The sequence below is a fragment of the Protomyctophum bolini genome, assembly GCF_963924005.1.
Source record: "Protomyctophum bolini genome assembly, chromosome: 4".
Taxonomy (NCBI): Eukaryota; Metazoa; Chordata; class Actinopteri; order Myctophiformes; family Myctophidae; genus Protomyctophum; species Protomyctophum bolini.
This window is the reverse complement of record NC_137865.1, coordinates 38,306,034-38,327,827: the sequence shown is the minus strand read 5'-3', so window position 1 is coordinate 38,327,827 and position 21,794 is coordinate 38,306,034. Positions and strand designations below refer to the sequence as shown.

The window sequence follows — 21,794 nt, the reverse complement described above, 5'->3', positions numbered from 1 at the left end:
TATAATCATTAACACATTAATTTGATATAGTGTGAAAGTGTCTCAAGACACTAATTACCAGTGGTGTAACGTAACTACAAGTAAGTACAAGTACTTAAGTACATCTCTATTATGTAGGGAGGATTATCACAACAAATCAAAAAAATAAGTGATATTTGAATTAAGTGAAATCACTGAATATACCTTTAAAGGTCTTTTTAATACTTTCTGAAACGTCTATGGGACAAATGAATGGGAAATTCTCTTCCATGAAAGGGGGCGGGACTGCGTTTCATCCAGTGGCTATGTTTTGGCGTTTCCTGCACAGTTTGTCCTTCCTCGATTCTCGTCGTAGTTTGCATTGTTTTTCCTCTTTGCATGGAGCTGTCAGCCGACATTGGGGAGGAAAGTACATTTCGTTCATCTGAGTTGTTGTAACAACAATTACAAACCCTATGGTAACAATAACAACAGGGTTCTGAAATGTTTTCTAACGGTGGAATTCAGATCCCGGGGCGCCTCCCGTTGCTTTTGACCCACGAAGGGGTGCTTTTACCCGGATCCACGATGAGAATCAGCGTGGACACGCCACGAAATATGCAGCTTGTCAAGAGCAGATTGTTGAAGGGGACGTCGCTGAAAAGCACCATCATAGGAGTAATTCCCAACACCAGAGACCCAGAACACGACACAGAGGATCTTCCGACTTTGCATAGGTTTGGGTTGGATATCAAGTTCAAGTTATATTGCTGAAAACTTCTTGCATCTTGTCATAGGACTGATGATAGGACTCGAGCTAATTCATGCAAGGCGACATGAAAATGAACTGCATGTAAAAAAATATATACAACAAATGTCATGAATATTGTAACATTCCAAAACGAAGGCTGTGCTAATATTTACTCTAGTCTATAATCCAGTCAGCTCTAGAAACCAAAGGAAATTTGTTCTAGAAAGGTCGTTACAGCCAGACAGAGGATTGAGCCTTACAGATGGACTTGGACCTTTGATCAGACCAGTGATTTGCATCGGTTAAAACAACGATACCAATGTTGTAATAGAAGTTCTCAGTAGACCCTTTTCACCTGTTAATACAATTACTTACTGTGATTCTGAGTGGAGATGATTGATTGATTGAAATATTTATTAACAGTTTGCAGAATTACAGTACATTTCAAGCACAAACTCAATACAAAGACTGTTAGTGTTAACTGTGAGTGGACAACCCAATTAAGCATTACACTTGTTTAACAAGAGGGTCCACCTTGTTCAATTCATCAAAACATTTAGAGACGTACAAATAGACACTTCTATATAGTCAAAGAACAGAACAGGAATTCATCATAAAGGAGGTAAAAAAGGGAAAAGAAACATATACAGTGAGGGGAAAAAGGGGTGGGGGGATTCAGATTATTACGGGGGCCAGTTTCGAATTGCAGACGTCCGTAGGTGCCCTTTGAGAGCGGTTTTGAAGGAGTCAAGGTGTCTTAATGACTGTTGGTAGGGCGTTCCACATTTTGGTGGCATAGGAGCGAAAATAATATTTAGTAACTTGTTTGTGCAGAATCTGGGTTGTACATGGTTCGTTGCACTCCCTCTGGTGTTGTGGGTGTGGACTTCGTTAACATTAAGGAAACATCTAGGTGGTGTTTCGAATCTTGTGGACCATTGCAAGATGCTGTACTCGTCGACCCTAAGCCATTCCAGCCTTTCAAAGTGGGCAGGGGTGAGGTGGGTTCTGGGGGTGATGCACAATTCGAATGAACAAACAGACAGTCACATGCATTCATCACATTTAAAGATAAACCGTATTATAAAACAAAATATTGTCTATAACATTTTTGATATCGGCAACAAGCTATGATCTTGTATATCTGCTATTCTTGTGACACGCACACTCATCTATAATATATAGCTACAATCAATGACACAGATGCTTTCCCGGTCTTATTGGATTAAATAATGTGCTTTCATTTTCCAGCTCTTTCTGTTCCTGTCTGTCTTTCCAAATGTCCATGATCCAACGTTCTCTCTCTTGTAATTATGTGTGTTAGCATTGGTACAGCAGGGATGGCAGTGCAGGTAGTGGGCAGCAACTGGCCAAAGCCCCACTACACCCTCCTCATCACTGGGGTGTGTCGGTTCCGTGTGTCAGGTCTGCTGAAGGAGCACCCATTCCCACTGGCTGAGGTAAACCTCTCTACAACAGTGGTTTTCAACCTTTTTTTTATTTCAACGCCCATTGCCATTTGATTAGATTTAGCCGGAAAGCAATTGTGTAGCCTTCTTGTAAATTTAGTAGTGCAGATGTTTAACAATAATTTAACTCTTGAGAGCGTGAAATTAAACCAAATGTACCTGTAGGGGTCCATTTGGTTACCAACTCTCCATCATTTAGTAGGGGACCACCTGGAACCTCCTCAAGGACCACCGGTGGTCTCCGGACCACTGGTTGAAAACCACTGCTCTACAAGGTTTATTTGCCTAGGATGGCATACTTCCATACAGGCCAAATCTTTATATTTTTTTGTAATTGTTTGAACAGCAGCAATATTTGCAGAGTTTTGCTCATGTTCGTGTTGCGACATTTCCTGTTGTGTGCTGCCTGCCTGCACCATTCACTCACTGTGCTGTCCAGTGTCAAACACAGCCACATTCACCACTGATTTCACCAGCCACTCAGAGCTACTGCATGTGTATTACAGTCACAACAGCATTTTGGTAAATACGTAGCTTGCGAGGTTAGTTCAGGCACCATATACTCGAGGAGTTAATGTTGTAGCGAGTCAAGCGACTACTTTGTCCCATCAAACCAAATAAAAGTATTGCTATGAGGCTGAGCTGTCGGCAGGAACTGTATGTCACGTTTCAAACAAATTAAAAAGGAAAAGTTGCATCTACAGATTGCAGTCACAATTAAATTTTTGTTTTTATTGTTGTAAATATTGTATACCGGTATGCACATAACTTGTTATGTCCTGAGTTTGAGGATATTGTTAAATGGACTTTCAAACATGTTCAGGTTTAATTTATCGTCTACTCAGGCTTTTGGGTGCACCCCAGACAGTTGTTTACAGTGCTTGATCCAGTCTTTTGTGCGTGTGGCTCTGTGCATGCTCGCACATGCACATGATACCTGCATGTGTGTCTGTATACTTATATCTTTGTGGTTGTAAATGGAAGGTGGAACAGTTGGATCAATTGGAGCAGTATACAGCCACAGAAGACAACACAGCACAGGATGCAGAGCTAGGAGAGCTGTCTCAAAAGTTCTATCAAGCTGCTGTCCAGGTGTGTGTGTGTGTGTGTGTGTGTGAATCTCTAGTCAGTGAGGCTCTTGGCTCCATTGAGCATACATTTTAAAAATGAGTAAAAAATGAGAGTACTTTTTCCACCACTGCAAGTTGTACAGTTGACCTAATAATGATCATCACACTGTGTGTGTGTGTGTGTGTGTGTGTGTGTGTGTGTGTGTATATATAGTTGGTTGGTATGTTGGACATGTCTGTTCCAGTGGTGGCCAAGTTGAGGCGTCTGCTGGACAGCCTGCCCAAGGAGACCCTCCCTGACGTCGTGGCGTCCATGATACGTACCTCAAACAAGGAGAAACTCCAGGTATATCGTTTATGATATGTACCTCAAAACAGGGAGAAACTCCAGGTATAGTATATGATATATACCTCAAAACAGGGAGAAACTCCAGGTATAGTTTATGCGTGCCACACATCTGGGTATAGAGCGTGATATGTAGCTTGCGCACCATATACTCGAGGGGTTAATGTTGTAGCGACTACTTCTTCCCATCAAACCAAATAAAAGTATTGCTATGAGGCTGAGCTGTCGGCAGGAACTGTATGTCACGTTTCAAACAAATCCAGAAAACGTCTTGCTGTTAAGGTGATTTATTGATAGAAAAATAAGGTAAAAGAAACTACTGAAAAGGTTGATAAAGTAAACGTAAACGGGCATCAGAAAATATTGAGCCTAAAGCTCACCCCCCACAAACACAGGAGGCAGGAGGCATAGTGTATGGTTGCATATCTTCCCCAGGCCAACTGGGAGGATCAGCAGTGGCAGGGACCACAGCAAACAACTGAATGAATAAATTGCAATATATTATTTTTTTGGTTGGTTGACATTATGTAGCACTGTACAGTACTATATCCATGGATTTGCGTGTACTGTACTTCAGGTCCTGGATGCAGTGAGCTTGGAAGAACGCTTAAAACGGACTCTGCCCATGTTGACCAGACAGATAGAGGGGCTGAAGCTGCTGCAGAAAAGCAGGAAACCCAGGCCTGATGATGACAAGAGGGTAACATGCTCACACACACACACACACACACACACACACACACACACACACACACACACACAGACGCATGCACACAGACGCATGCACACACGCGTACCAGATGTTACAGATTTATTCATTAAAGGAGAATTCCTGATTAACCATTTTCTTACCTTAACATTCTATTATATTCAATAAAGAGGGGTGTTCTCTGTTTTGTCTTCCAGGTGTTATCGGTGCGTAAAGGCGGGGTGTTCCCGGGCCGCCAGTTCTCCCTGGAGGAGGAAGCGGAGGATGATGATGGGGATGACACTGTGTCTCTGGAGAGGAAGGTGCACGGGGCCAACATGCCCGAGGCGGCCCTCAAAGTCTGCCTCAAAGAGCTCAAGAGGTACATTTTATTATCCACTCCTAACAGCCAGGGCTTATCAATACAGGCATAAACAGCCAAATCTGACCGTGGCAGGACTACTCCGTGGGTAATTCTAGATTTTGTTACAATGTTCTTATTTTGATAGTTCCAATTTACTGAATGTCAGTCTCCAGATTTTCTTCAGAATATGTATTTTTGCATTCTCAGAGTTACAGACCTATAATTAAGCAATATTACACGTGAGGGTATGCTTTACTGTCATTAACACAATGAGCTTCGGGATTTCTTTCAAATGCACACACTTTTTTGACTTGAGAGTTACTTTCAAAATGACCAGCTCAACAAGATCTACCCACCGAAAACATAATACCATTGCTGAAATGGAATAGGTATTTAATTTGTAATCTACCGACATTTGTGCGCAGCAACACTCTTGAAAACAAGGTCAATCAATCAAGTCAACTTAATTCATGTTTTTAGATTTAAATAAAATATTCTTTAGGGGCATGTCATGTGATCTACCTGCACAGCCATTGTGATCTACTGGTAGATATCTACCTTTTGGGCACCCCTGCTCTAGAAGCATTAATATTCTAAACGAAAGGCATGTTGAAGTCAGAAATGAAGACAGAAGTATGCCCATCTGGTCAAAACCATGGAGAGCTCCTTAGATTAAGAGAGACGAGCCATTCTTTCTGAGCCGTAAACAAGGAAGTGAACAGCAGCGTGCATGCACGAAACAGCAAGGAGTATGGTGCAGAAGGAGAGGCCAACCAAAAGAAATAAATCTGAATAATTTCTGTTTGTTTGATATCAATGAAAAAGCACTAGAACTTGTGTACATGTCCTCTGGATCCATCGGTTCAGTTCTCTTGTCCCTAAAATTGCATTTATCTTTTTCTTTTGCATTCAGATTAAAGAAGATGCCTCAGTCCATGCCTGAGTATGCCCTGACCAGGAACTATTTGGACCTGATGGTTGAGCTGCCTTGGAGCAAGAGCACCACGGGTAATTCAAATTAAATCTAACTTTATATTTAGCAACATATTTCATACATTATAATACAATATGTTGTGATTCACATTAAAGGAAAGTGCACAGATGATGGGTAGGCACAGTACAATAAATGAAGAAAACCAAATGGAATAAACCAAAAACGATAAAACAGGCATGATGAACAACATCAAAATGAAATAGGGAGAATATATTATGGTGAATAAAAGGGGAAATCTGAAAAATAAACAGAATACAAGCTCTCATGGATTCATAACCATCTATTTTTTGCGGCCAGGAATAAATGTGTTTTAGCTCTAAGCCATCATCATCAAAAAGGGTAATGTACATTTAGGTGGTCATACTGCCTTTTTTTACTGACGAGAACTAGGCTACAAACTGCAGATTTAGTCGATTTATGATATTTAGTCAACTAAAACACTAACATAAAAAATCTCAGATGACTAAAATGCGACTAAAACTGAATGGAATTTTATTCAAGAGACTATGACTAAATCCACAACAAAATTTGCAACAAACACTATCGCACTGTAATGAGGATTACTCGGCAATAATGTGTACAACCAGGGTTCTTCGACCTTTTCAGCCAGGACTAAAATTGGCTTTTGGTTCGTCCCCCCTCACCATGACCCAGGTCAGTTATTATTACAGCTTATTTATGCGCTGCTCTTGTGTAAGCAACTATCACATGTATATGTCGGCCCCCTCAGCCTATTTTGTGTCATGTTGTAAAAATACTCTGCTATATGGTGTCACGTTTATAATTCTAGCCCTAGAGAGCCGGCACTGACCTCCTCTGTGGTTTCTAGATGGCAGAACATGTCTTTCCTGTCCACTTTGATGGTTAGTTGGGCGGAATATGAAACTTTTGTAAGTTTTCTGTGAATGTAATGCTGTCTGCACGGCCGAGGAATGCACATGGACCCCCACCTTGGTAGCCACAGAAACGTCTCTGCTTTTGCATGTGATGTGACCAGGGGGGCAGTCAGACAGATATTTTGTGAAGCCACTAAGGAAATGAAAGTTCATATAATGGCCTGTTGTGGCGCTGTCATTGGGCCCAAAAAAAACCCATAGCCCCATAGAAGTCCATGTATTTGGGCCCAACTTCACCTAGACTGTATTACCTTAATAAACATGGTCATGAATACTTTCTGCTTCCAGTCACTAGTTTAAAGTCTCATTTCTAATGTCATAATATTCTTTTTGGAAAATGATGGTCCCATTTATAAAAAAAATTACCATAAAGTCGCGTATGTTCTGAGGAGCGTGGCTACCGTTACAGTCTATGATCGGGATTCCCCACCCACTCGAGTCAAAATAAAAACCAACGGAGAAGAAGGGGGGAAGTCCCGCCTCGTTGTCTGGGCCAGCCAATGGGCCAGCTGGGCCCAAACGGATCTAGAAAGATGGCGACTTACAGTGCAAGGACTGACAGGCTTCATTTTACGTTCATGTTAGACCCGCAGAACGCTTTGTCCATATTTTTTACAGTCTATGGATGTGACAGACAAGCCGGTGCACTTTTCATTTCATAAAAGATGCCATTGCCTGTCCCTGTTTCTCAAATGGTCAAATTAATATTTGATTAAACCTCATCCCCCGCTAACAACTTCTTTAACGATATCCTGAACCGCCAACGACGCCATTAACGTGTTATTTAGCGTTCTATTTAATACCGCATATCAAAGCTCTCGTCGATCGCCAGCTCCCTGTTCACATCCGTGTGAACTGAGTGGTGCAACTCCCCTCTTCCCCCCCCCCCCCCCCCCTCTCTCTCTCTGCAACAGTGCGGCAACAGTGCTGCAACAGTGCAGCACTATCTCTCTCTCTGTTTCTGGCACAACAGCGCCCCTACTGGTACTAATAGTCATACTGGTGCTCATAGTCACATAGGTGAGTTAACGTCACATAGGCGAACACATAGGTAGGTGAACACGGACATTGCTGTTCCTTGGAGTGGTTGCACCACTCCAAAACAGAAAGGTGGTGGATGAGGTCTTTTTATGAGAATTCCAGTTCAGATCGTGCTGGATGAATAAAGCGACTGTTTAGTGGCTCAATAGCAACTCCCGATGACCGCGCGTCTAAAATATGAATGCTTAAAGACTCTTATTAGTCCGGTTAATTTGTGGTGGTGACTGACTACAGTAGCTGGCAGGTCCACCACATAATGTCATCATGACGTCTTATTCACATGGGATGAGCTGTCAGGAAAACATACTATAAAGTTAATTGTTATTATTCGAGAGATAAAGGAAAGAGAGAAAAACGCCTTTCCCACAAAGAAATACGGTACATTTATACGGGACTGTTTCGCAGGCCATTTTACAGTACTTAAAAGACGTTGGATACTTTGCTACCACTGGAGCAAGCAGTAGTAAATATTACTGGTCTGGCAGTTTTGGACCCAATTATTACCCCACCAAAAGCTATAAACTAGGGCTTTTATTGAGTGCACTTGCAGTGCTGCATGCACTCATGCAGTCAATTTTCACAGCTGAAGCATTTGAGAAATGGCGTACTGTGCAGTCTGTGCTTTGCTATAGAAATATTAGCTAGCAGATTTCACCTTCTGTAAGCTGATTTGCAACGGACTGTGTTTTACAGGTCATGTTACAGTAGTTAAAAGATGTTGGATACTTTGCTGGTGCTGGAGCAAGCATTTTGACCCGACCAGGAAGTGCCTGTTTTGTCCATCCAAGATGTATGGTTTTCTCATTAATAGTTCTGAGGATGTCCACAGGGGACACACCAGAGTGTCTCAAGACAAGTTTTTCAAACTCGTCCATGTCATGGACCCTCTAATTGCCTTTTGACTACTCCCATTTCAAATGATGCTGTTGTAGGATTCATCAGTGTCCCTCAACACTGTGTCCCTAAACAGCCGTGACTTTTGTATTTTGTGTTTATGAGGTGACAGTACTTCATTAGACCCCTTTGTGTGGTTGTTATGTGCAATGATGTCTTCCCTTTGTATTTAGGGTTTCTTTCTGGAGGCTTAAACCTTCACAGTCAAACATGCCAATGAAAAAAACAGTGATGTAGTGACACCACGATATCATCCCCTCCCCTAACCCCTCCCCCTTTATCATACAACAACAGCCGTGGGTGCGGCTTCAGTTCAGGTGGATCACCACCCACCAGGCAAACGGGTGTGTCCACATAAAAACAACATTTTAACAAATACTGTTATTGTACACTTTAGAAATAAATCTTCTGCCTTATATAATAATAATGCCTGATGATCATGTTTTAAGGTGGAAAAAGATCACGGCACTCCATCTAAAATTGTTCAACTAGTCAATCTACATTGACACATTGTGAGCTTGTAGATCGGCAATTTGAACTATTCAAAAATGTTTTTCAAAATAGTAAAAAAATAAAGGCAAAGAAGAGTAGGGATAAGGGGTAAGGCACTGACGCAAAATAGGGTCCCTAGATTTGAATCCTCAGGCTCAGGCTACGATCTTATTCTAACAATGTCATGGAACAATTCCCATAGTATGATTCAATTAATAATATTTGTCTAATTATTTATTTGTATCCTCTTTCTTCTTCTGCTTTTCATCTCTCCTTCACCTTCTCCTTTACTTATTCCCACTGTAAATTGCTTGAATACTTCCCACTTACATATTACCTTGTGTTCCCTCATTGTCCTCACGCACACACACACACACACACACACACACACACACACACACACACACACCAACTTCAGACTGCCTGGATATCCGGGCAGCTCGTGTAGTCCTGGACGATGACCACTATGCTATGGACAAACTGAAGAGACGTGTGTTGGAGTACCTGGCCGTGAGACAACTCAAGACCTCCCTGAAGGTACTTTTTAAGAACACATTTATTTTATCACTCAATCGCATCATAAAAAATTTAACGTTTCATAGCCGGTGCATTTGGGAACACGTAGTTAAGCTCAATGTATCAAACTAAAATTGATAATATGCGAGAACAGTGAGTCAAAGCTGTCATGTAATTCTCATCTCATCTCATATCTATCTGAACTTTTGGATGACTATACTCCAGCCATGCTGTTTTTGACCATTCCCCCAAGCTAACATCCAGAGTAGATCGTGCCTTTGCTGTTGCAGCCCCTACACTCTGGGTGGCTGACAGGGCCGGCAGGTTGCCATTTTTACAGTGCCCAGTCCATTGAGGCAGTCTCAAGACTCATCTCTTTTCAATGGCCTTTGATCACTCCTGGGGCTTTTACTAAATTGTGTTTCTGATGATGCGTGGGGTACACATACCTCACATTATTTATTTATTATTATTATTTAATAATATTTATTTTATCGGAACCATGCCTTTTGATGCCATGTGGGTGCATGTGCATAAATGTTTTTAGATTTTTGTTGATGCCTTGATTTTACGGTGTACGGCACTTTGGTCAATCTCGATTGTTTTAAATGGGCTCTATACGTAAAGTTTGATTTGATTCATCAGGGCCCCATCCTGTGTTTTGTGGGACCACCAGGAGTTGGCAAGACCAGTGTGGGGCGGTCCATAGCTAGGACTCTGGGCAGAGAATTTCACCGGATCGCACTGGGAGGGGTCTGTGACCAATCGGATATACGAGGACACAGGTATGAATGTGTGTTTTTGGATACAATATGTATAGAATTGTTGCTAGATTTGTTACTATGACCAGGAGAAGAGAACATAATAATTTGAACGTTAATCAGTGGTGCCTTGCCATCAACCCCTATCGAGCTTCTCCCCATACTGTCTGGCATCCCACCTCCAGAGCTCCGTCGAAACTTCTTGACCTTGAAACTGGCCTGCAAGAGTGCAGATGAGCCAACAAGCCTGATTCCCCCGCCTTATGAATATGCCAACCAGAGACTCAAACGCAAACACTTCTCCACCAAGGCTACGAACAAACTAGCCATATCTTCATATAATTGGTCCCCTCTAATGCTCATTTTAAACACATTGACTGCCATGTATTAATTAATTAATTAATTATTCCGCCACCGCCACGTTTATTTTGGTTTGTTTTTTTGAAGACCAACGGGTTCTGGGCAGTGAACTGGAAGTTAACAATGTCTGAGTAAAGTATAAAAAAAAACAGTTCCTGTGATCCCACATCGAACGGATATAGTTGGTGCAGCACTCTAGTCTAGACATTTGAAGATTATATTTTGGAGACAACTGTCTTCATTTCTTTCTCTCTCTCTCTCTCTCTCTCTCTCTCTCTCTCTCTCTCTCTCTCTGTCTCTCTCTCTCTGGCTATCTGCCAGACGTACGTATGTAGGGAGCATGCCTGGTCGCATCATCAATGGATTGAAGACGGTTGGTGTCAACAATCCTGTGTTCCTTTTGGACGAGGTGGACAAGCTTGGGAGAAGCCTGCAGGGAGACCCCGCTGCTGCCCTGCTGGAGGTGCACACACACACACACACACACACACACACACACACACACACACACACACACACACACAAGTTTGTCCAAACTTTCTTTATATTTATATATTTTCTTACCTACATTAATTAACTACAACAAAGCATTCATTGCTGCTTTTGCATTACACAATGAAATCCTGGGTGTTAACTTAGCATGGCAGGGGGTGGCAGTGGCTGAGGGGTAGAGCGGCCGGATGGGAACCGCAAGGTTCCCAGTTCACTCCCGGGCTCCCCCAGAGTTAGTGTCGAAGTGTCCTTGAGCAAGTCTGAACCCCTAATTGCTATCTACTGTATCTATGTTGTGAAGCATAAAAGTGCCTTGGATAAAAGCGCTATATGAATGCACAAATGTACCATTTAGTGCTGACAGTGTAAAATGGAATCAAATGAAAACTTAGAAGTCTGTTTGAGTCCTTCTGTACTCACCACACACACACACACACACACACACACACACACACACACACAAAATGACATGTGCACACCCTGCGTGTATTGTCCTACGTAGGTGCTGGATCCAGAGCAGAACCACAGCTTCACAGACCACTACCTCAACGTGGCCTTTGACCTCTCCCAGGTGATCTTCATCGCCACTGCAAACTCCACGGCAACCATCCCTGCAGCCCTATTGGACAGGATGGAGTTGCTGCAGGTACCAGGTCAGTGACTGTTAATTGCTTCATTAACTCTTTTATTGCGGCTAGCTGTTAGCATAAATCCCAGTTCCCAGTGCCACCATCAGCGTTCATTTTAAGAGGAGTTTGCCCGGCCCCCCGCCTCACACACATACACTTTGCTAGAATTAGCGCACACTGTTGCGCACACAGAAATGTCGCACGGTACAAAGTCACAAATGACATCCGAACTTTCGATGGCAGAAGATCCACCAAGGATAGCTCTCCAAAATTCCGACTTATGAAGGTTTGAAAATCTTGCTTTGAATTGAGATAAACGGAGAAAAGTTTTAACGTCCCATAGCTGGTGGTGACGAAAGCGGTGCATAGCAACCGGATCAATGTTAAAAGCTGCCGTGGGGCTCAACTATTATATACACAGAGTATACGTTGGGGTCTGTATATATAAGGACCTAGCAAATAACGTCTCCTAGCGGTCGGGGTACGTACTGTATATACAGTATACGGACATGGGAAATAAATAATTAAATTAATTATCGATCGACAACAACGGGAGGCATGATTAAATCTAACGCGACTAGCGACTGGACAGCGGGGGGCCGTCTAACACAGGATCTTTTCTTAGAATTGGACGGGATGATTTAGATTGCGAGTTATTAACGTTTTAAGATTTTTGTTGTCGTCGGTTAAACGGGGGGAACATTTTCGATGACGTCCCACTGTTCTGCATCATCGAGGATTGCGCAACAGGTGCTCCTAGGCTGTGGAGCGATGCGATCGGTTTTCATACCAATAAACTTCGTCTTTTGGATAAAACTTCGTCCTGGGCGCTGGGAGTTACTAATAGAAAGGACGGTGAACTTCGTCCTGGGCAATTGGGGTGTTAATACATTTTTCCCTTAAAAACCATCACTAGACACAGATTTTCTGTGCTAAATAGTTACTGTATCGATTTTAAATCATTGAAGTATATCGAATATCAAAAGCATATGAATGAACCAATATCGTCCATGTATCGTCTTGTCAACGATGTATTGTGATACGTATCGTATCACTGTTAAAATGTATCATTACACAATAGCTATGTATCTATCAATTGTTCAAACGTGGCAAAAACACTGTTCTTCCCAAACAGAACTTTGGGTTACAGTAAGGTCTCCACACGTCGTGTCCAGTGTGTTTAGTGCCAAACTAAACTACTTGACCCTCACCCTCATGGCGTGTTGTGTTGACAGCTGACGTTGTCACCTATAAAGTGCCTCAGTAATGTTTGTGGGTACAGTGATGACATCATCCTATAAAATCACTTACAGTAATCTCTTAATCTGTCAGCACCACTGCCCGCGAACGTGTTATGTTGTTGTTAATAGCAATAAACACAGAGGCACCCGGGAAGAAGTGGACTAAGAAAGGGGAGGAGCCAAGCCAAGTTTCTGTTTCTTCACAAAAAAGGAGGTGGTGCTTCCAGAGGCAAAAGCAGACAGGGAAACATATATATATTTATTTATATTTTTACTGAATGGGTTCCTGGATCGACATCACAGTAGTACTAATTCCATCAGGACTAAGATTAATTAGATTAAAATGAAACTAAATTGTAGGCCATAACTTGCTTGCGTGCATGTGTGTGTGGATGTGTTTACACGTGTACGCGTTCCAGGCTATACCCAGGAAGAGAAGGTTGAGATTGCCCACCGTCATCTGATCCCTCACCAGCTAGAGCAGCATGGTTTAACACCTCAGCAATTACAGATCCCTCATGACACCACGATGGACACCATCACCAGGTAGGTGATCATACCAATACACCCTAGTGGACACCAATACTACTGTATATCCCAGGTAAATACATCAATACACTGGATACCATCACCAGGTAAAGACATCAATACACCCTGGGCACTAATACTATCACCAGGTAAAGATATCAATACACCCTGGACACTAATACTATATCTCAGGTAAATACATCAGTACACTGGATACTATCACCAGGTAAAGACATCAATACACCCTGGACACTAATACTATCACCAGGTAAAGATATCAATACACCCTGGACACTAATACTATATCTCAGGTAAATACATCAGTACACTGGATACTATCACCAGGTAAAAACATCAGTACACTGGATACTATCGCCAGGTAATCACATCGACACTGATACAATCCTCAGGTATACACTTCAAGCTCCTTTTTAATGTTTAAAGATCATTATGGGAACATTTCTAAACCACACACGACTCCCATACTGGCCCCGTCGTGCACTCGGCACGATGTTGCTAGATGACGCCTCTGAGACGCTGCTGGTAATAGGAGCTGAGAGGCTATCCAAAGGTCTGATGGGGGAAGAGGGTGTGAAACTTTTGACCTACCGTCAGCTGATGTCTGACATGTACAAAAGGTGGCGTTCAACATCCGCTGATGTCAGGGTCATCGACATTCGAAGTGGGCAGGGGTATTATATTACTGCAAAGCACAAAATTGGACCCTAGAGCATACATGAGCAACTGGCGGCCCGGGGCCACATGCGGCCCCCAACGTCACTTAATGTGGCCTGCAGGTTAATATCAGAACATTTCAGCTAATTACTAGTATTAAAATATTGTCTTTGTTTATGTCCAATGTATTTGAATTTAGTTCATAAAGTTAACATAACTAAATGATAAATAAATAATTTTCAGGATTCCTATTCAAAAATAGCAAAGAAAAAAAAAAAAACAGGATTTCAATTCAAATACAGCAAAAACAGCTGATCTACAAGCTCAAAACGTCTTGCAATGCGACACGTTTTGAGCTTGTAGATCGGCTATTTTTGCTACGGGAGACGGTGTGAGGATATAGGAATATGGTGAAACCCTTGCTGTTCATAAACATAAACATTTTGATTGATTCACACACTGATACGTCCATTTTGCATACTGACATTCATACACTTATGAGTGGACATGCAGACACACACACACACACACACACACACGCACGCACGCGCGCAGCACACACACACACACACACACACACACACACACACACACACTAGATAGCCAAAATAGTGTTGACCCGAGCAACTATAATGGTCCAAAATACTGTATACTTTCTGAAATGCCCAACGGCTGCCACCCATGCATGATACACACACAGTACATGGGTGTGACTGCAATGGCTTATTCTGTGCAACAGCTTAACCTGTGTGTGTGTGTGTGTGTGTGTGTGTGTGTGTGTGTGTGTGTGTGTGTGCGTGCGTGCAGTTACACCCGGGAGGCAGGCGTGCGCTCCCTAGAGAGGAAGATCGGAGCGATCTGCCGGGCGGTGGCCGTCAAAGTCGCCGAAGGTCAGAAAGTCCCAAAGGCAGAGGGCGTGACCACCGAGGGCGTGACCACCGAGGGCGTGACCACCGAGGGCGTGACTACCGAGGGCTCAGGGCAGGAACAGGGAGGTAAGCGTCTCAGCTCAACGTCACGGCAGGAACACATTATTTAACATGAATGCATCGTTGCCATCTATTTATTTTAAAATCCAGTGTGCCGTAGGGGCGGAAATCTGGCAATTTCATTCGATTCGATTCAGAGGGCCACGATTCGCTTATAAATTAAAAACAAAGTGCTTTCTAACGATCCATAATGAAAACACATTAATTTACTACCATTGTCTTTATTACACTACAAACAAAAACATTAAGCAGCTTTCAAAAATAAATACATTTTATTTATTTCAGCGTGGCTCCTAGGGAGGCAAGCCTACTAGAAAGTGTGTGTGTGTGTGTGTGTGTGTGTGTGTGTGTGTGTGTGTGTGTGTGTGTGTGTGCACTGCATTCCCTGAGCATGCTGCCGTCAGTAGGCCTATTTTATGTATTGTGAAGACAATTCTAGTTCTCCTAGTTTCAGAATGGACATCAACGGATACTGACTTTTGCTGAAAGTTGCTCAAATATGGAGCTTCTTGATATCCTAGTATTGAGTGAGACATCATAGATGTCAAATGTCATACACTGGCTGCGTGATGTCAGAGATCCACAGGGAAGCCACGCCGTTAATAGATCACATCTTGTTTACATTTGTGTAACTGGACGCTACAGCACGTATAGTTGGTGTCGGACAGAAAGCCCCTATCCCCATATTTCAACTTTTGTGCGTGGTTGCTATTATGGTAGGCAGCACACTATTGTTCTCGGTCCAAGAATCTTTTGCCAGCAAAGTGAACCTGCATTTTTCGTAATTGTTTTAAACAGAAAAGGTGAAGCTTTTGGTCATTAATGTTTTGTCACTGTTCTGTTGTCATGCTTCACATCATCACATGACATCACAAATTACAATATATGATTCGTGGCTTGCGGAGTTAGTTCAGTCAGACATACTCGAGGGGGTTCATGCCGTGCTCAAAGGCGCATAAAGGGGTTAACATGCTGCATTACTATGTGAGTGTATAAGTGTGTGCACGTCCCACACGTAATTCGCTGATGTGGCAGTCAGCTGATCAATTGGGCGGGCTAATCTTAAAATATGTTGTTCCCCCAGAAGCAAAAGTTTGAGTTAAAAACTTTTGCTTTGAAACAATATAATATAATATATATATATATATATATATATTCAAAGATTTTCACACGTTTTCACGATTAAAAAAAATAGCAGATCTACAAGCTCATAGCACGGTGCCACACACTGTGTGTGTGTGCGTGCACTTGCATGCGTGTGTTAATACTCTACTGTGGTAGGTATTTGGTGTGCTTCTGTTATGTCCTTCTATGCTGTGTGTGTGTGTGTGTGTGTGTGTGTGTGTGTGTGGGTGTGTGTGCAGCAGCTGTTCCTCTAGTCTCTGTTGGTGACAGATGTCACATGACTAGGTCGGCACCTGTTGCCCTCCAGCCACGCCCCTTCCATATGTCTGTCCTGCCCTCGCTTCCTGTCTGTCTGTCTGTCTTATTTGATGCCCAGGCTGGTACCCACCTACAGTACAGATCGTCACATACACTCACAAAGACAATGGAAGAACACATTCAAACCAAACGTTTTATGCGACCACACACCAGGAGTTCCTCACTAACGTGCATTTGTCTATGTTACTATTTCATTTGTTTGTGTGTGTGTGTGTGTGTGTGTGTGTGTGTGTGTGTGTGTGTGTGTGTGTGTGTGTGTGTGTGGGTGCGTGCGTGGGTGGGTGCTTGAGTACAGACATGGCAGCACCCCCAGAGATGCCGATAGTGATTGATCACGTGGCCCTTAAAGACATCCTGGGACCACCGATGTTTGAAATGGAGGTGAGGAGATGAGAAGGGAACGACAGAGTCACTGGGCAGGAGACACTATGGTCCCGGGTGCGCACTCAGGACCTCTTGGCAAATGTTTTGGTAGTATGAACGATGCGTACCGTTCCCGGGAGCGGATCGCCCAACCATCCCCGGGACTGCAATCAATCGAGTCTCGGATACGGATCGCTGCAATGTGAAAGCCATCCGTACTAAAACTAGGAAGTGGACTATAATCATATATAATTTATATATTTTTTTATACTGACATTTTTATTATTTTACCTGGGTTGTACTTCTGGTATGTTCTGAAATGGTTTAGTGTTTACTAAATATACGGTTTTAGTCGACTATTTGATTTTGCCTACAAAATTGCATTTGGGTGTCTGATTTTACACTTCAATGGCCTCACCAAAGGGTCGAGACAGTTTTAGCATTAAGTCCTTGCAACCGTTTGGACCCAAGGAGTTGCATGGTGACTTTTTGGTGTGGTTAGGGCTTAAAGATCAAGTGCTTGTGAAAGTGTGCAACACCTGAAACACCTGACAGTGTGTGTGTGTGTGTGTGTGTGTGTGTGTGTGTGTGTGTGTGTTGTAGGTGTCTGAGCACCTCACCCTGCCTGGCGTAGCCTTGGGGCTGGCGTGGACTCCACTAGGAGGGGAGATCATGTTTGTGGAGGCCAGTCGAATGGAGGGAGACGGCCAACTCACTATGACTGGCCAGCTGGGAGACGTGATGAAGGAGTCAGCTCAACTGGCTATCACCTGGCTTAGAGCTAACGCCAAGAACTATCAGCTGACAAGTGGTGTGTGTGGACAGTGCACACTCGTCACATATACAACAATGAACACATTCACACACATGGATTGATAGGAGTATGAGGAGGACCGATTATAAAGTTCCAAGAACTTGATCTTCAGAGACTAGTGTAAAAAACATAAAAACACATATAGAATGGACATTTCTGTTAAAGTCAAACACGGAGGAGGAAATAATCAATCCATGACGGCCTCCGTGCTGCATACGTATGGTAAATACAACATGCATGTTCAAAGTCATTGCGTTTAAGCTCACAACACTTGGGAATGTCAGCAGGAGTATTTCATTTGTGCCTAGTGATAGTAAGTAGACAGGAAAGGGGGGAGAGAGATCAGGGGAGGACACACAGCAAAGTTCATCGGGATCGGGACTCAAACCAGCGACATTCTGTAAAGCTGGCTTACCAGCCAAGGGGCCTGGACTGCTGAGCCACAGCTCAGGCCTTAAAACATTTATAGTCCCCTTGTATAGTTGTATAATTGAACATATTATGAACTCACCCCTTTATGTATGCAGATACACAGACATTATGCATGCAGATTGAAAACATCCGTTCAATGTATAAATGCGTGTACACACACACGGTCACACGCACGCGCGCGCGCGCACACAGATTGATCACCTGGTAGGCAGTACAGCTCATTTAGTCTATTGGATAACTAAGATATACTGTAATACTACCAGCTGAGTCAATTAGTGGCATAATTTAGATTCATGCAAATTACAAAAATACAGTATGAAACTTTTACTACCTTAATTTAAATACACTCATACATTGTATATTTCTGTGTGTGCTTCTGTATGCGTGTGTGCGTGTAGTGGTGGGGGGTCATGACCCATTGGAAGGCACAGACATCCATATCCATTTCCCTGCGGGTGCCGTCACCAAAGATGGCCCCTCTGCCGGAGTCACCATCGTCACGTGCCTGGCATCGCTGTTCAGCGGTCGATTGGTCCGGTCAGACGTCGCCATGACAGGAGAGATAACGCTCCGAGGATTGGTGCTACCGGTACGTTTTCAAATGCAGTATGGTGTACGTATATCTAGGCCTACTAGTAGTTCATATTATAGAAAGATCTATGGTGTGAAGTTAGGGGCGCTCTTATCATCGTACATCATCATGTTGTAATATGTCGATTTGCTCAGACACACATGACGTAAATTCTCCATTTATTGTCAATGGGAATTTAATGTTTGTGTAAGACGGAAATCTACACTAATAGCTGAATATAGGAGGGGCTAATGCCCCTCAAATATCACACTTGTGTGAAGGGGTCCTACGTCGTAATAAGTGCTCTAAACAAACATTACAATCCACATAGACTTGGCTGGCAAACGAACGATTTACGTCATAAGTGCTTTAAAACCACTTAAGCCCCAATCCCCTGCCGGCGGGGGCAGCGGCTGTCCACCTCATGAACAGCTCTCAGCGGGTAAATGGGGCTCGTCAAGGTCTCAGGTTCCAACTCCGATATTTTTTATTTTCCCTCCTGGACCCCCCTGGGGTTTAAGAGGTTTAAACAAAGAGCCATAGACTTGGCAGCCACATGACGCAATCTTCAAAAGCCATGCATTGGAGGGGCTAGCACCCTTAAAAAGGTCAATCTGAGTCTCGTGAAATATTCATAAAAGACATTATCTTTGTTGAGTGATTGCATTGGTCTGTTCTCAGGTGGGCGGGATCAAGGACAAAGTTCTAGCAGCTCATAGGGCAGGGGTGAAGCACATCATTCTTCCGAAGCGCAACGAGAAGGACCTAGAGGAGATACCGGCCAAAGTTCGAGCGGAACTTCACTTCACAACCGCCAGCAACCTGGAAGAGGTGCTGAACGCAGCCTTCGATGGAGGGTTCCCCGGGATAGCCAACAACACGCACACACACATGCAGCTGACCAGCAAGCTGTGAAATGCAGCCGGACCCCAGGGCGACAAGCTGGCTGCTGTGGCAGCAGCTAATCGGGAACAAAAAAGGAAATTTTATATTATACACATACCTGCAAATACAGTATATATGCACAGTGTATATACAGGCACTTAAACATTTCGTGCAATGTTGTTCACAGTGGTGGCCTTGACAGGAAGTCCAAAAATGGAAGACAGAGACTTCAGTTTCTTCATCTCCCTGACTCCCTCAGCTAATTGTATTTCATCAATATTCTGTTGGTATGTTCATGGTGTGCAGCAAAACGGCACCTTCTCACTGGAATATGGGGTTAGCAGATAATACTGTGCATTAAGACACTGGTGTCCCAAACAGTGGGTCGGGACCCATTTGTGAGTCACGGACACATTCTTATGGGTCCCTTTATTTTTTGTTTCCTGCGTTTTGTTTTTAATTATTTCAAATGCATTTTCCCCAAAAAAACATTCCCATAAAAGCGAAACATTTCGTGAGTTAAAAACAAAATTCAATAATCTTTACTATAATTTCATGAAGAAATCAAAGTAAAATCAAAGAAATTCCATTAAGAAAACAAATGTGTAATAAGTAGTGAAAATCTATTGATCATGACATCTACAAGCTCACAACATGAAGCAACGTGTTGTGAGCTTATTGATCTGCTATTTTCACTAGTTTGGGTCCAAACGTTTCCTTTATGGGTCTTGAGCTCAAAGGTTTGGGAACCACTGCATTAAGGGCTGTGGTGTGAGTCGTGTGACTGGTCATTACTCAGGATTCTCCCTCTGTCGGTGGCCTGACATGTGTGTTGGCAAGCACAATGTTTATGTTATGTGTAATGATTCATTCAGTATCAAGTAAGGAACATTCATTGGGTGTTGTGTCCAGTTGTGAAAGGAGTGGGAGTGAGACTTCCACCCATGTCCTGAAAAATCACAATGGTGAATACCATCATGTCAGCACTCGGCACTCAAGAGTTCTGTAAGTACGTGTTGATAGTGTGTAATAGGAGCTCATTTGACAACTCGCACTCATCACGTGAATCTGTTTCACCACGTGTGTTGTTACATACAGTAGTATGTAGTTTGTTTGATTCTTCAATTGGTGTTAGTTTGCACAGCTGGAATTGATACTTGTACACGCCACATAGTTGTCTTGATTTCATCAGTGTCAGATTAGCAGAGTTGCAGACCGTGCTTCCATGTACACTTTGTCGACTGGATCCATCGGCCGGATGGGAAGGGAACCGCACGGTTCCCAGTTCAAACCCGGGCTCCCCCAGAGTTCGTGTCAAAGTGCCCTTGAGCAAGTCTGAACCCCTAATTGCTCCCGATGTGCAGGACGGTGCCTTGCATGGTTTCCGTCATCGGCGTATGAATGTTTGGGTGAATGTAATGCACGATCTATGTAAAGCGCCTTGGATAAAGGCGCTATATAAATGCACCATTTACCATTCATGAAGTATTGCTAACAGACTGACCCATAGCATATGGCAACAAACCAGGAACATGTGTGTAACCATTAACCTACACACAACAGTATAGGTGTAATTTAATCTCAAACTTAATTTATATTACTAATATTTTTTCCAGTGATTACATGTTAAAATAGATTATACACTGTTTTATTAGTTCATTTTGTATAAATTAAAAATGTTTAAAATCATTGATATTGTTCCAATTCTTGACTATTAAACCAAGAAGGATATTTTGGTTGTATCCCTATGTCCTAAAATAAATAAATACTAGTACAGTATCATGTCGGCATAAACATACAGTAGATCTGGTCAGGGCAGAATCATAGAAGCATTGGCTATACCAGAGCTACACATACAGTAGGCTTACTGTATTACATATTACACAGTATGCTATTTTCAGCCTACTGTTTAGGATCTACTAATTTCTCTTTTTTGCTCAGATCTCGAGAGCTCTGTAGGCTACTCGAGATAATATCCATTTCGTGAGAAACCCTCCTTTTTTCCATCACCGCTAGATGGCGTAGCGGTAGCATTGGAGTGAAAACACCACCATCGCCGTCGCCAACAGAACATTGCAATCCTTCTCTGAAACCTACACAGATACGTTATTTATGTTAAAGCAAAATGCAAT

At 42.8% G+C, this 21,794-nt stretch overlaps 1 protein-coding gene across 3 annotated transcripts; it reads left to right on the top strand.

Moving 5' to 3' along the window:
- The first annotated feature begins 362 nt into the window (after window positions 1-362).
- lonp2 (lon peptidase 2, peroxisomal) lies at window positions 363-21,351 on the top strand. Of its 3 annotated transcripts, none has more exons than XM_080761703.1 (18): window positions 363-695; window positions 2,034-2,169; window positions 3,163-3,270; window positions 3,463-3,594; window positions 4,172-4,294; window positions 4,501-4,664; window positions 5,560-5,654; window positions 9,382-9,500; window positions 10,125-10,264; window positions 10,922-11,063; window positions 11,595-11,745; window positions 13,382-13,508; window positions 14,973-15,063; window positions 15,109-15,160; window positions 16,893-16,978; window positions 17,564-17,771; window positions 18,605-18,795; window positions 19,459-21,351. In XM_080761703.1, exons 1-18 carry the CDS (start codon window positions 463-465, stop codon window positions 19,690-19,692), a joined length of 2,532 nt encoding a protein of 843 aa, XP_080617829.1. In that variant the 5' UTR covers window positions 363-462; the 3' UTR covers window positions 19,693-21,351. The 3 variants fall into 3 exon arrangements, with proteins under 3 accessions (XP_080617829.1, XP_080617828.1, XP_080617827.1); XM_080761702.1 differs by having other exon boundaries at window positions 14,973-15,096; window positions 15,142-15,160; XM_080761701.1 differs by having other exon boundaries at window positions 14,973-15,160.
- The last annotated feature ends 443 nt before the right edge of the window (window positions 21,352-21,794 follow it).

What these genes read in the sequence shown, in the direction of transcription:
- lonp2 (XM_080761701.1), top strand. Translation starts at nt 463, where the DNA reads ATGTTTTCTAACGGTGGAATTCAGATCCCGGGGCGCCTCCCGTTGCTT. An exon ending in TCTATCAAGCTGCTGTCCAG is followed by an intron (nt 3,271 to 3,462) that starts GTGTGTGTGTGT and finishes GTGTATATATAG; the next exon opens with TTGGTTGGTATGTTGGACAT. An exon ending in CACCGATGTTTGAAATGGAG is followed by an intron (nt 16,979 to 17,563) that starts GTGAGGAGATGA and finishes TGTGTGTTGTAG; the next exon opens with GTGTCTGAGCACCTCACCCT.